Source organism: Panicum hallii, chromosome 3, assembly GCF_002211085.1.
Source record: "Panicum hallii strain FIL2 chromosome 3, PHallii_v3.1, whole genome shotgun sequence".
In the NCBI taxonomy this organism is placed as follows: Eukaryota; Viridiplantae; Streptophyta; class Magnoliopsida; order Poales; family Poaceae; genus Panicum; species Panicum hallii.
In genome coordinates, this window is record NC_038044.1 from 5,927,733 (window position 1) to 5,942,006 (window position 14,274).

Below are 14,274 nucleotides of genomic sequence, written 5' to 3' on the forward strand. Positions count from 1 at the left end.
TCTCCAATGATTGCTCCAACAACTTTTTATTGGTAAAGTTCTACCAAATAGGTAAAATTAAACGGCTTCACCTAAAAAACCCATATGAAATCTCAAAACAATTTACAGTAGAGAGTAGGAGGAAAAAACGGCTTTAATAAGCTTTTTCTCCTTTTCTCAAGTTCTAAAGTGTTATCAGAATTACCACATTACCATTAAGAAGCTGCTTTGCTAAAAAAAATTAAAACTATTCTGACTCCACCAAAAATATTACACCATTGAAGCCAAAACTAAATCAATTTTAGAATCTTTTTAAAAAATCAGTTTTAGAAGAAGCCGAAGCCCTACCAAAATAGTCATTAGTGTTCAATTTAGGGAGCGCGTTGACAACCCTGGAAAAAATTATAGGAATGGCTATAGAGAAGCACAATGTAATAGTATTAGCTTGAAGGACAACTATGATTGAAAGAAAGGAGAGAAAAAAATTAACATGAGTCAGATTCCAAAAGGGTGATAACAACCATAGAGGATGATGAGCATAAAGAAGTTCATACCTTACCGACTAAAATAGTAAATTTATAGACGACGTACACGGCACGTGATGGAAAAAAGGTTGCAGCAGCTATAACACAATATAGATGCATATGTGTACGAAGTTTTAAGAATTGAAGATTGTAGAATAAAGCAACACAACAACTAGCTACCCGTGCTATTTACGCGGACCATCTTGGTTCCGATACAATGGATCATCATCCGATCCTCTTCTTCAACAGGGGACGTACGACTGGTCAGGTCGGTCGTCCCTGCTCTCGTCTCCACTCGTGGCGAGTGGTGACCATTTCGCGTTGATCCCATCCATCGCCCGGTCGTTTCCAATGCACGGCGGCGATCATCGAGCTCCTCCATTTTCTTCTGTGGTATACTGGTATGCATTAATGCATTCATACTCGCCCAGCAACATCGAGTAACCAACTGTCATACTACTAGTGAATGGTACCGCGGCAATGGGCATAGATTTTATGAGAGCAACGGCCCTACCTACCTTCAAATGCCTACTATGTGGCTTTGGATGTATAGCCTGGTAATAGTGCCAACAAAGCGACCGTCTGATCAGTTGCTCTCGTGCAATCCGCCCCTTATGATGAGCATGGACCAACAGTAGCAATTCTACTGATGTTCAGTCTGGTTGGGAATAAAGAGGCTTTTGAGGAGCTATCTGCAAGGGGATAACAGGTTGGTACGAGGGTTAGCGCTACATGGTTATTCGTACAGTACCTCCTACTAATCGCGGATCACATTAATGTTTGATGGGAAAAGAGGTTAGCATAAGAGCGTTGCTTGGATGGTTAGTGTGTGGATGGTTACCCGTACCTCCTACTCATGGAGGATCACATTGAATGTTTCATATCTATACGGCTATTCATTCAACGTGGCCGTTCACAATAAGATGCATGTCACAACTCCGTCAATCTCTAAATATATTAGCACAGTTTAATAGTTCACATTTATGAGTATCATAGTTCATACTTCGTCAATTCCAAGAAAATTAAACAAAATTTCATTTTCCAACTCCTTTTGGTATTATATAAAAGGTAAATTAGAACCCCTCAAATAATAATAATAATAATAATAATAATAATAATAATAATTTCACCCATCGAGGATACCCAACCAAACTTTTGGTCCCTTATATAAAAGGTAAATCTAGAAAATGCATGACACCGTTGGCCAACACACCGCATCTACCCGTACACATCACAGCGTTGCAGCACAATAATCACGCATTTTGCCCTTATTAGTTTGGGCGAGAAGTTGACCACCTCAACCTACGTTCGGATGGATCAGGTGAGAAAACGTAGCGGCTGACCCTTTGAATAATGCGCGCTAAAATCACCAATTCCTCAGTTAAAATATTTTTCAAGAACTGATCATCCAATTCAGATCGTCCATCTGAGCCGCATCCCTGTCGTTTTCCCCTGTGACCGAGCTGCGGACAGATACGACTAATTCGCGTAAAGAAACTAAACTGATCGATCGGAGTTAGGTGTGGACTTTCTTCACCAGAGGAATGAAAAGATCTTCAGCATATAGAGTAGTATATGTACATGAGCCCGCGTTGTGCATGTGTAATGCTGACAAGTTAGCATGCACGGCCGTGTTTAGCCCTGGCTCGCTCGAGAAAACGCTCTCACAACACAACAAAACTTTGTTGCGTGGCGATCTAGGAGTATTTGGTATAACAAACTTATATGGGCAATAGCCAGGTGCGCGCGCACGCGCGTGGGGCGTGTGTGATATATAAACTCCATATATGGTCACGTACTCGACGTATCTACCATTACAGATGGTCTATTATGATCACATACACCTCGTACGTAATTTTCATTGGATCAGATACGTCCTGCATCATGAGCTACAAGCGCGTGTAGAACAGATTATATATATATAAATATAAATTTTGCACTATTCAAATGCCCCTTTTTTTTTGTCAGCTTCCCTTTCGCTTTCAGTCTGACGGTGGGTCTCGTCTCTCGCGGAGAGGCTGACACGTTCATTAGATTATTCTTTGGATTATCATTAGATTATTCTTTGGATTAACGCAAAGCATAACGGCTGAATCCGTTGGTACTGTAACCACATCTGCCTCCACTAATAACAGCTGCAAGTAGGTTGCAAATCTTAGTTGCACGCAAATAGCAAAGAGATAGCTCCCTTTTTTTTCCTTTGCAACAGTAGCTCGTGCCATTCCATTCGGCTTCATTTTGGGGTTACTTGACTCTGTTTTCGTTTAAAAAAAAAGACTCTGTGTTCAGTTTCTACAAATTGCAACAGTACTAATTTGATAACAGTACTAATTTTCGGAGTACAACAGGACTCTTTTGAATCAAGCCAGAGAGAGATCCTATTTGATAACATTGACGACAGGTACAGACTTGTGTGTTTGGGCTGCATTTATCTCCGTATCGGGCCGAAAAGAGTCCTGTCTCCGTTGTTTGTTGAGGAGGAAAGGTAGGCCCGGCCCGTGAAGCATTAGGCCCATTTCCGCCCGATTCATGTCCTGCTGCCTGCATCCAGCGTCAGCTGAGAGTTCTTCTGAATCTTCTAATAACGAAATCTGTGTCCAAACCGAGCAAGCTCATTGGATCACGTCGCTGGCGAATCTTGGCCATCCATGTCCCTGTGCGCTGCCTCCTTCCTTTTCTAGCCAAGCAGCGGGTGCGACGCCCCGAAGAATGAAGAGGAGATGCGGCAGGCGCGACGCAAGTAGCAGCAGATCAGCGCCGGCGCCGGCTGTGATTCTCTCCACCTCCTCCCCAGTCCCCCGACCCGCAGCCCTTCTCCTCATGGCTATGCACGTTGTCGTCCCATGGTCGCTCTGTTGCAGGCTCACCACCTCCGTCACTTCGCAGACGTGGCCCACCAGAGCTCGTCGCGAGGGTGCTCCCAGCTGTGTGCGTGGTACGCCTTCGACACAGCGAACAGCCGGCAGCCGCGCATGGTGGAACGAATTACGGCTGGTTCTGCCCGGCGACGCCGTAGGCTGGGAGCCGGGCTGGCGGCAACTCAGCATCCTCCTTAACGCCTGCTGCTGCTGCTGCTGTGTGTGTGTGTGTGTGTGTGTGTGTGTGTGTGTGTGTGTGAGAGAGAGAGAGAGAGAGAGAGAGAGAGAGAGAGAGAGAGAGGACTTCCCATGTGCACGACAGGAGGCAAGCTCAAGCAGCAAGGTGGATGGTGGACGTGCACCGTACCGACGCATCGACACTGAAGCCTTGCGTTCCGGGTCCCAGGTCCCTTCCATGCTCCCTCGCTCCATTGCTGCTCTTGTCTGTCTCATTTGTCCTAGCGCAGTCCCCTCCTTTACCAATGTTTGCTCCCCCAACGAATCGCTATGCCTCGCAGTTGTTCGATGAAATGCCCCAATTTGCTTGTTTAACGATGAAAGCAACAAAACTGCTGCAGGTTCTTATACTCGAGCTATAACATCAAATCTACTTTCCAAATTCCATTATGGGTGCAACAAGTGAGACCACTAGATAATTGGCGTAGACTAACTGCAGCTCCTTTATTGGTTTTCTTTCAAAAAGTTATTAAGTTTGCTAGAGTTATTAAGAAATTTTCAGTATTGTCCTTATGTTAGTTTAGTACTAACTAAAGCGATTCAAGCTAGCTTGCAGGATAAACCTTCCTCCAACATGGCTAAATAAACTTACCTGTACACATTTCCCTTGGTGCGATCAGTTTCCTATATCATATCTCACAGGTTGTGCTTAACTTTTTCATATTGTACAGGCTATTTCGGCACCTCGTACAACTCCGAGCACAACAAGTTGTCAATTTACTGAAAAAGGAATGGAACTTTTCAAAAAGTAATGATTAGTGTTAGACTTTTCTAAAACCTACATGATTAGTTTGTTAGCTGTAGCATCTTGGTATAACCGAACCTATTGAGTTTGTTGAAGGAATAAGCTTCTTGTATTACATAATTTGGTGAATTGGACACAGGAACGTGACACCAAGCTAGGTCCGGCGCGTGGTTAGGAGTTCGGTAGAGGTGATTGCGGAGAAGGAAGAAACATTGATTTTTTTTTTTGCTATCACATTCATCTGCCCATCGCTGTGATTCTAGACAAGCTGCTACTACTAAAGTTCACTGAAAATCAGGTCCATGACACATAATATTAGCTTGTCGTCGATTATGCCAACCAAATTGGTAGCAAAGAGTAATGCCTTACCTTTACACTGCCTGAAGGGATAAAACTTTGTCCAGGTTACACATAAAGTAACCTGCAATGAGGGAAGTGACAAACATTGTCCCAAGGAGGATGGGGCATTGACTCATAAGGCCAATTCAACACTATCAAATGTACGAGTATATTTATAAAAAAAAAAAGCATCTCTTTACACAGACAATTATATGCTACGGTACCATGTGTAATGAGAAAAAAAGTTCTCCAAATATTGGCGAAAGATGGGGACAGATCCTGCGGATCGAAGGCCCAAAGTACAGTCTTCAAAGATATACTTAAATTTAACTTCAAAACCTGAATTTTTGTATTAGTTGCTGGATCCATATGAGTATTAATTTATTCTCTCAGGTCAAGCTGAGAGTATACAGTTCCTGATTTCTGTAATTTTAGAGTCTATGAAGTTTAGGTAATCTATAATTTTGATTGTTATGCAAGATATACTTCAGTATGTTGTTTCTACATTTTACACATTATTACAAGTTGTATGAGAATGGAACATGTAATGCAAGTGAGTCTTGAATTTGATTGGAAAACAATATTTCTATGGTAGAAAGAACATATACACACACTGTCCACTCCTCCGCTGGCCAGCCCAAGCATGTTTTTCTAGTTCAGCCCATAAAGGCTGGGCATTCAGAAGATGTTGCATTCAAATTACATCGACCCAGCTGGATTTTCATCACCTGCTTGGCATTCTTCTGACAAGCTGGAACTGACGCCAAACATTGCAAGCTAGAACGAGCGAGCACTGACAAAGTGTCAAACATAACGACATTTTTCAACCGCATCGCAAGACCCTGAGCTTGACATCAACTGCAAATTGCATGACACAAACAAGATCGACATCCAACAGAACCGGATTCTTATCTCGGTAATGGATTAAATTGTGTAAACTGCAGACACATTCAGAATCGATCGAGAGACAGGCACTACAACTTGCTGTCATCACGAATATTATTCACACCACAATGATGCTCTCATCGCTAATAGTATCCACCAACATGGTTGTACGCCACCGGCATCCCGTAGGGCATGGCCACGGCGGTGTTCGGCGCGAACACGCTGCCGCCGGCGAGCCCGTTGAACCCGGCGGGCTGCCCCTGCATGCCGCCCTGCCGGTACTGCGCCCACATCTGCTGCTCCTGCACCAGGAGCTGCTGCTTCCGCTCCATCTCCGCCATCTGCACGTACGCCGGCGGCGGCACCGCCAGCGACGCCGCGAACGGGTCGCCCCCGACCGCCTGCACCGTGCCGCCGGGCGCCGGCAGCATCAGCACGGGCGCCGCCGCGCCGCGCCCGGGCGCGGGCAGTGCCACGCTGCTCGCGCTCCCCGACGCGGCGTGCGCGGCCACCTGCTGCCGGACGGCGCCCTGGTCGTACATCCCGCCCAGGAGCAGAGGGTCCATTCCGCCGCCGAGAGATGCCGTCTGCCGGGACAGGCTGCTCGCCGTCTCCACCAGCGCCAGCTCCCAGTCCGTCTTCCCTGGCTCCGCGGCCGCCGTCTGCCACGCCGAGGTCACCGCCGGAGCGTCGTCCGAGTCCGACGGGAACGCGACCCAGCTGCTGTCGGTGCCGCTCGTGGCCGGCGGCGCGGAGAAGAGCGCGAGCGCGAGCTTGTTCTCCTGCTCGTCCGCGGTGGCGGCCGGTTTTCTAAGGTCCACCAGATCAGCCTGACGTGCCTGATCGGTCTTGTTGGCCGCCAGTGCCGCTGCCGCAGAGGCTTTCGCCGGCACCGATCGGGTGGTATCAGCGCTGTAACGCTCCGGCGCCGGGAGCGCCTTGACGCTGTTCATGTCGGCGTACTCCATGGGCTCGTCTTGGGCATGGCCAGCGGATTGGTGCGCCGTTTGTGCTGGAAGTGGCGGCGGCGAGCTGCGGCCTGCCTGCCCGCGCTCCCGCAGGAACTGCTCCAGCGTCTCGAGGAGCTTCTCATCGATGCGCTTGACCTCGGGGAAGTCGGAGGATCGCGCGACGCCGACGTCGTCGCACCAGGCGTAGAAGGCGAGGAGGCTGTCGATCTGCTTGGCGGTGCTGACGTAGGTCTCGAACGCCTTGACGCACTCGGGGTACTCCATGTCGAAGAAGCGGTCGAGGAGGAGGGCGAGCACGGCGGAGAGGTCCTCGTAGAGCTGGAAGCTCTCCTTGAGCAGCGGGTAGAGCGTAGCGAGGACGACGCGGCTATCCCTGGCAGCGCCCGCCGGGCGGCACGCCAGGAAGCGGTCGAGCAGCTGGCGCAGCTGGCGCGCGCGGACCAGGAGCCCCTCGGGGTCCATGTCGCTCACCGACGCCGGCGCGGGCGGTGAAGCGCCGCCGCCGATGCCGCTATTGTTGTCGTCAGCGAACCGCACGACGCGGGGCGGTGGGAGGAGCGAGACGAGAAAGCGGACGCGGTCGTCGAGGTAGAGCGCGTAGGCACGGATGAACGCGGAGTGCTCCCACGACGCGGCGTGCGCCTCGTCGCGGAAGTCGAGAAGCAGCGACAGCACAGGCTCGCCGGCGCGCCTCCCTCCCTGGGCCGGGCGCAGGAGCTCGCTGCGGAGGTGCGCGTCCCCCTCGGCGGCGAGGCGGTGCATGAGCGCGAGGCACTTGGCGGCGACGACGTAGTCGCGGGTCCGCGCGAGGCGGCGCGCCAGGGAGGCGACGCAGGCCCGCTGGGAGCCGCCCGCGGCGAGGCGGAGCACCTCGCGCGCGTGGCGGTCGTCGGGGGGCGCGCCGTCGTGGGAGGTGGCGCGCACGATGGCGACGTCGAGGTCGGGCTTGACGGCGCCCGAGACCCGGGCCATGCCGATGGTGGCCTGGTCCTTGACCGCGCCCAGCGCCTTGCGGATCGACATGGTGGCGGCCTGGGGCTGGCGCGCAGCCGCGCAGGGAGAGGGGACGTCTGCGGCGCCTCTCTGACGATCGCCTCCTCCTCCTCCGCCCCCGGCTCTTGGGAGTTGGGAGAATCCAAGAGACGGAGGAGAAACTGAAGAAGAGGACGCGGTTTCAGCGCGAGGAAGAATGGGCGGGCGGGTAGCCGACGCGCGCGAGGGCTGCTGAGACGGACCGTCCTGATGGTGGGACGTGGGGAGATGGACGGCCGGGATGGGCTCGCGGTCGCACGTACGAACTGGGACGACCGGCTGGCCGAGTCAACCAGCCGGCTTCTAGACGCTGGGCTGACGCTGACGCTGGGTCCCACTCCCACCCCGTACACCGGCGACCGAGACGGCTGCCGGTGGCCGTCGGAACTTTCGATGCGGAAACGGTGGCGACGCCACGCGCGTTTCTTCTTTTTCCTTTGGGCGGACCGGAGAAGACGAGACCAAAATGGCGTAGGCGTAGGTGCCTTTGAGGGGAAGCACCGAGCATCTTGGTCTTCCCGTAACGCTAGGGTACGTTACAAACTCTTCTCATACCTTACCTTATACTATTTCAAGGGCAATTTTATTGCACTTTAGTTTAGCCTTGTTGAGTATAAAATCTTAATAATAATCTCGTTTGGTCATGCCGAAGGTTCGGTACGACTTCTCAACCTGATAGTCACACCATCCGCAGAATTCAGAGTTAATCTAGCTCACAAAGTATAAAAGTCAGACCTTAGGCGCTGAATTCAATCTCTGATCATGGCATGTTTGGAATCCGGCTGCAGCGATGATGAAAAGTTAGTTAAGTTACGAGCCGACAGCGGTAGTTCTTTCCTACCCAGCAGCAGCTGCTGCTCGATCTTGGCAAGAATAACGTTCGTCAGTTAGGCAGCCATCATCGTGGAGACCTCAGATCAGCCAACTTTTCTTTCAAATGATGATACTAGTTAGTACTAGCAACAAACGGACTTGCCGAGTCAGCATGGAAATTTCTGGGAAAAGCATTTGATTTCCAAGGGACCAATAATAAACGCAGATAGTATTCTGAAGTCCAATTCCACGCGCTCCTGCAATAATCCTCTCGTTTTCTGTCTCCCTCTCTCTCAAGGACGTACGCGTTTCATTCTTCCGTCTACCCAATCTGATTGCTTCCACTGCAGTTCCGTCTACCTAATTTGATCGCGAGAAAAAATATCTTCGAGCAGTTTTCGTGCGTCCAAATAACTCTCTATTTATTTTTTTATGGATCAGTGTAATGCACCAGTAAAGGCTCAAGGGGCGTTTGGATCCTCTCATTTTTCTACCAAAAAGAGTAGACTATTTGGTTTAGAATTTGACATCCCACCACTTTCAAACCAACTTCCAAAGTTTAGATACAAGCATATCCTAAATTCATAGGGTGGAAAATGGAAATTGATTCTATACACCACCAAGCTATGTTTCTAACTTATAGCACGATTTTTGGCTCACTCTTTTATAATAGAAATATAGCACATAAGTATCTTCCTCATATGGCCGACACTAGTATGTAAATATATTCCGTATATAATCATATTAGCTTAATAGATTTGTGTCTAAATTATAACTATTAGAATGTAATTTAATTTCAAGGTTCCAAACGGAGTCTAAAATTAATGAGAAAAAAGGGGAAAAAGTTTTAACTTTTTAGCATTTTCCCCAGAAAGAAAGGAAAATGGTTGAACTGCAAAATAGGCATGGGATCAATCTCTACATAAGATCCATGCACCAAAAGGTGTCCAGGGATCGTGGTCACGTCACGGGCAATTTCCGGTCATCGGATCGGCTGGGTGGACAGCCCACGTCGTGCAAGTTCCGATCATTTTGCAAAAAAACCGTCGGACTTTAGTGAAAGCAACCCGCAGTCCGGTTTCCTCTCTCAGGTAATTCTGCAAAAAAAAACTCACAACTTTTCTTAAAATCAACTCGCAGTACAACCTTCCCGGTTAAGATAAATTTATAAAGAAAATATGAACTTTTTATAAAATCAACCCGCCGTCCTAGTCCTGTCTTAGGAATTTTTTAGAAAAACCCTCAGATTTTAATTAAATCAAACCACAATCCGTTCCATCCGTTACTTCTACATGAGCAACATTGTACATACAATTGAACACCAAAACACATTGAAATCAAAAATTGTTCAATATAGAATTTAATAAAAAATTCAAAAACTACAATTTTATTATAGAGCATATTTTAAAATTCAAAACACTTTCACAATTTGTTTGCACAAATGGTTGTATGCGATCCGTCGTACCTACAATATGGATACCAAAACACCTTCAAACTAAAAAGTGTTCAATACAAAAGTTGCTCGGAATTTTAAAATTTATAGCTTTATTATATTGTATAATTTCAAATTCAAAGTGCTTTTATAATTCATCCGTATAAATATTTACGTAGGATCCATTCTACCTACAATTCGGACACCGAAATATCTTTACGTCAAAAAGTTTTGAATAAAAAATTGCTCAAAATTTCAAAACCTTAACAAACTTCTAAAATAAATGATAACCAAAATACTATAACCAAAAACACTAAATATAATAAAAAAATAGTTCCATTTCCATACCAAAATAATATCCTACTTAAGTAGTAGCGTCACGATAATAGAGAGTCCAAAATATTTACCAAGTATAATAACGGGCTACAGACCATGACACCTACATATACACTATGCATGAGCTAAAATTTATATAAATTATAATCTGATGACACGAAATACAGGTTCTACCTGCGCGGCAAAGCCGCACGCCTTTCTAGGAATCTTGGAAGCTGAATAGCGATGGGCCGACGTAACCTCATGGAGAGCCCAATAGCAATGGAATGCGTCCATTCTCTCTCCGAAACTAACGAGTTGGGCTCAAACACCCCCCTTTGTAAAGCCCACTTCTTGTCTGAAGAAAGAAAAGGGCCCAGCATGCTGCATGCGCGCCGTTGACTGCCACTACCTGTTCGTTAACTTTCCCTCGCAAAAGGAAACCCCGTTCGTTAACTGTGATAAATGCAAAGGAGCACGGCACGCCGTGTGAAACTCTGAATCTGAACCCATTTACAACGAGAACTTGAACATGCGGCTCAAGCTTTCGCCCGACGATGACGAGAGAACACATGACGCCCAAAATACTACACTCATCAGCATCAGGGAGTACGTACGGTACAAACCCTAGCGATCGAGTAGCATGACGCTGGGCATATCTTCACCTTTGGTATCTGCTTAGGCGCTAGCAGAGCGAGGAGGTCGACGAGATATATCGACAATTTAAAAGCCATATATATATAAATATAAATATAGCCATATATATATGTGTGTATATATATATTTGTGTGTGTGTGTGTATCATGAAACAAGTGGCCTGGATCCCCATGTCGATCATTTTTACTCCTCTAGGCCTCTTTCTCCTTCCAACTTAGATTTGGAATGTTCAACTTGAAATTCAAATCTCAGTAAGTGTGGAGGACCTTAAAAGTCAAAGACAATGGAAAATGGGCAATTCATTTATACATCAAAACTCTTTTGAAATGATGTTATTGCAACTTTCAATTCAAATTTAATTTAATTATTTTCCCCTTTCTTGAAAATGTCAAGAACTGACAGTACTGAGATTTGCACAACTAAGAAACGTGTGCCCGCGGGGAGGGGTCAACTCTATTAGTGCAACTAATTAATGGGGTGGCGAGGGGACAAACAAGTTCCATGGCGAGCTCACTCGTATGAGAGCATCAATACCCTCTCCAATCAATTAGGGATGCAACTAAATAATTATGATGGTATGACATCCTAATTTATTTCTCCTTCTAAATTAGTTACACGTAATACCATTCTATCTAGTTCATTTTATTAAGTTTTTGGATCGATCCAATGATCTAAAAAAAATATAACTTGCATCCCCTACCTTACCTCCAGTGTATCAGGAATGTCCCTAAAAAACTGAAGATAGCAATCATACAGTAGTCTCCCTCCAAAACCTCAAATGCATATATCCCAAAAGACTTTTATATCTGTTCCACCTACTATTGTTCAGTCGCTATTCGAAACAATGCAGTGTGTTCCCCACAGCTAGCTGATAAAGCACGTGCAGTGACACGCTGCTCATATTCCAAACGAACTGATGCCAGCATATTGCCACTTCAGCCAGAGCCACACTGCATGCTGGAGGAGGACACACAGTCCTAGATAGCAACACGAGATAGATCGATTCGACGGATCGATCTGTGATGAGATACCTTAAAGAATAGAGATGCTACGTCTTGCATGCATGGGTTAAATCATTGAATTCCTTGTTCCTCCTCAGGAATCTAGAAAAGAACTGAACAGAGAATAAAAGAGAAAACAGCCATTGCATGTATGCAAACGCAATGCAGGTCTCTGTCTCTCTAGATCTTTCCTGACTACTGACTCAGTATGTAGCCACCTCTGTGGAGTGGAGGACGGACTGTATGATGTACAGGTGTGGCCTGGTGTGTGGAGACGAGCTGTTGATGCATGAGAGGATCGGAGTAGGAGCATGAGCGCATGTGCTTGGTGGCTTTATTCTCCCAAAGGGGAGAACAGGGACTGCCGGGCGCTGGGCTGCTCTGGCTGGGGGGAGGAGAGAGATCAGAGATGGCTACTGCTGCTGCTACTGGTAGTAGTAGATGATGAGCGAGAGAGAGAGAGAGAGCAGCAGCACGGCCAGCCAGGGTTGTGTAGGGCTCCCTAGGCCTTCGAGAAAGCAAAGGCGACCCAAAGCAGGCAGGCAGGCAGCGCAAAGCGGAAGAGAATCTGATTCCCTCCGCCTCCGAGTAACATGCGCATATCAATGCAAGAATTCGAGATCTTGGACCATTCGCTTCCGATTCCAATTCCAATACGTACGCGCGCGGCCCGGCCACCGGCCGGGCGCCATTACCAATCAACCATCAGCTACTCCGACGATGACGATCCTACCACCACCACCACTGCACCTTGCTTGCTATCTCTCTCCATCTCATCTTCTCTGTCCCCGTCTTGCTAGTTGCTACATTCCATTCTCTCTCATGCTCTCTCCCCTTCGTGGCTTCGTACGCTGCTTCCTTTCGCTTTTCTTCTGTACCTGCAGTGCTGCCGGCCGGCCTCGTGCTTTTGGGAACACCGTTGCTCCGTTCTAAGCAAGCTAGCCACTGTGCTCTATAGTCCTCTCTCTCTCTCTCTCTCTCTCTCTCTCTCTCTGTGTGTGTGTGTGTGTGTGTTCCATCTCAAACTCCAATGTAACTGACCGGCCGGTAATCCTGCGCAGCAGCTTGCATGCCGCATGGCTTCCTCCTCAGTTCATCGTCTATCACATAGATGCTTCGTTCATAGATCTGATAGACACTACCTACCTACCTACCCCGGCCGGGCTCGTCTCGATCTCTGATGATCATCTCTCCTCGTCCTTCTCGCTTCCATATATAGATATATACTCGAATCCTTCAAAGATATGATCCACCCATTGCTTCCATAGCCTCTGGCTCAAGCTAGCTGGCTTACGTGTACATAGCAGCAGCAGAGATCACACAAACTCATATGAACAAGGAATTCTCTTAGCTTGCTTTTCAGGACGACTCCTTTTCCTTTATTCTATGCCAGCAGTGCCATGCATCATGAGCATCTATCTTGTCCTTACATGTATGTATAAACTATGCATAATCAATCTAGTATACCCTACCTACGATAGTGTATATATGAAACTATATTATGGAGATAAATTACTAAAGAGTAATACTACTACTACATGCTTATTATTAGCTAGCTAACTGTGTGTGTATCTTGCTATATACATACATATATATCTATATACCTACCTACCTACCCCCATACTGTCAGTAGTTTGAGTACGTGCTTACAATAATTAGCAAGTGGTAGGAAGAAACAATTGGGCACACGGTGGTGCAGCTGCTAGCTGTCTATAGTCATCAGGTGAAGATAGAGCTCAGCTCACTCTCTCTCCACCTAGATATGTGCATCATATCGTCTACGGATCGAGCTGGTCGATCAATATGGTCTTCATGGAACAGAAAAGACCTTGGATTTCATCACGCTTGCTTTAGTACGTTCTATCACTGTAAAAAGATGGTAAAGTAAAAGGTGAAAATTAAAACAAGCAAGCAAAAGACACACCCTTTTGAATGGGCCTCAGCTCGCTCTTTGACTGCACCCTTTTTCTCCAGGAGTAACATTACAATTACACAATGCTGCACCACTAAATATATAACTAGCTAGTTCCTATTTATGGGAGATGTGTACATGCTCCAAATAAACTGCTCCTATATATTGGAGATATATATATATATACATATATATATATATAGTAGTGTTGCATGCTGGGGAAACATGCATTTAAACTTTATGTATGTATACTGCCAGCATGCATGCATGCATGCATTCTATTCTTTGCACATTCATGCATGCAAGAAATGAATCTCCATTCCATTTCTTCTGCATATATATATACATATATATATATATATATATGTTTCTCCAATCTCCAGTACTATTTGTCCTATGATGAAATATATAGACGCATCTTGGTTAACTGTGGTATAATAATAATAACTGGCTGATTAGTTGCACCACTGCTCAAATTCACCAAACATGTGTATTCCCGTTTCAGGATCCATCGCAGCAAGCAACAGTTGCTCATGTATATATGGAGAGAGACCGAGAGAGCTATATATATATG

The 14,274-nt window shown here is 46.8% G+C and overlaps 1 protein-coding gene across 1 annotated transcript; it reads right to left on the reverse strand.

Moving 5' to 3' along the window:
* Positions 1-5,572: 5,572 nt before the first annotated feature.
* Positions 5,573-7,813, reverse strand: LOC112884248 (probable clathrin assembly protein At4g32285). The gene has a single exon (XM_025949625.1). It carries the CDS (start codon positions 7,559-7,561, stop codon positions 5,711-5,713), a length of 1,851 nt encoding a protein of 616 aa, XP_025805410.1. The 5' UTR covers positions 7,562-7,813; the 3' UTR covers positions 5,573-5,710.
* Positions 7,814-14,274: the final 6,461 nt, after the last annotated feature.

Coding starts and splice junctions, on each gene's coding strand:
- LOC112884248 (XM_025949625.1), bottom strand. CDS start 7,561: ATGTCGATCCGCAAGGCGCTGGGCGCGGTCAAGGACCAGGCCACCATC.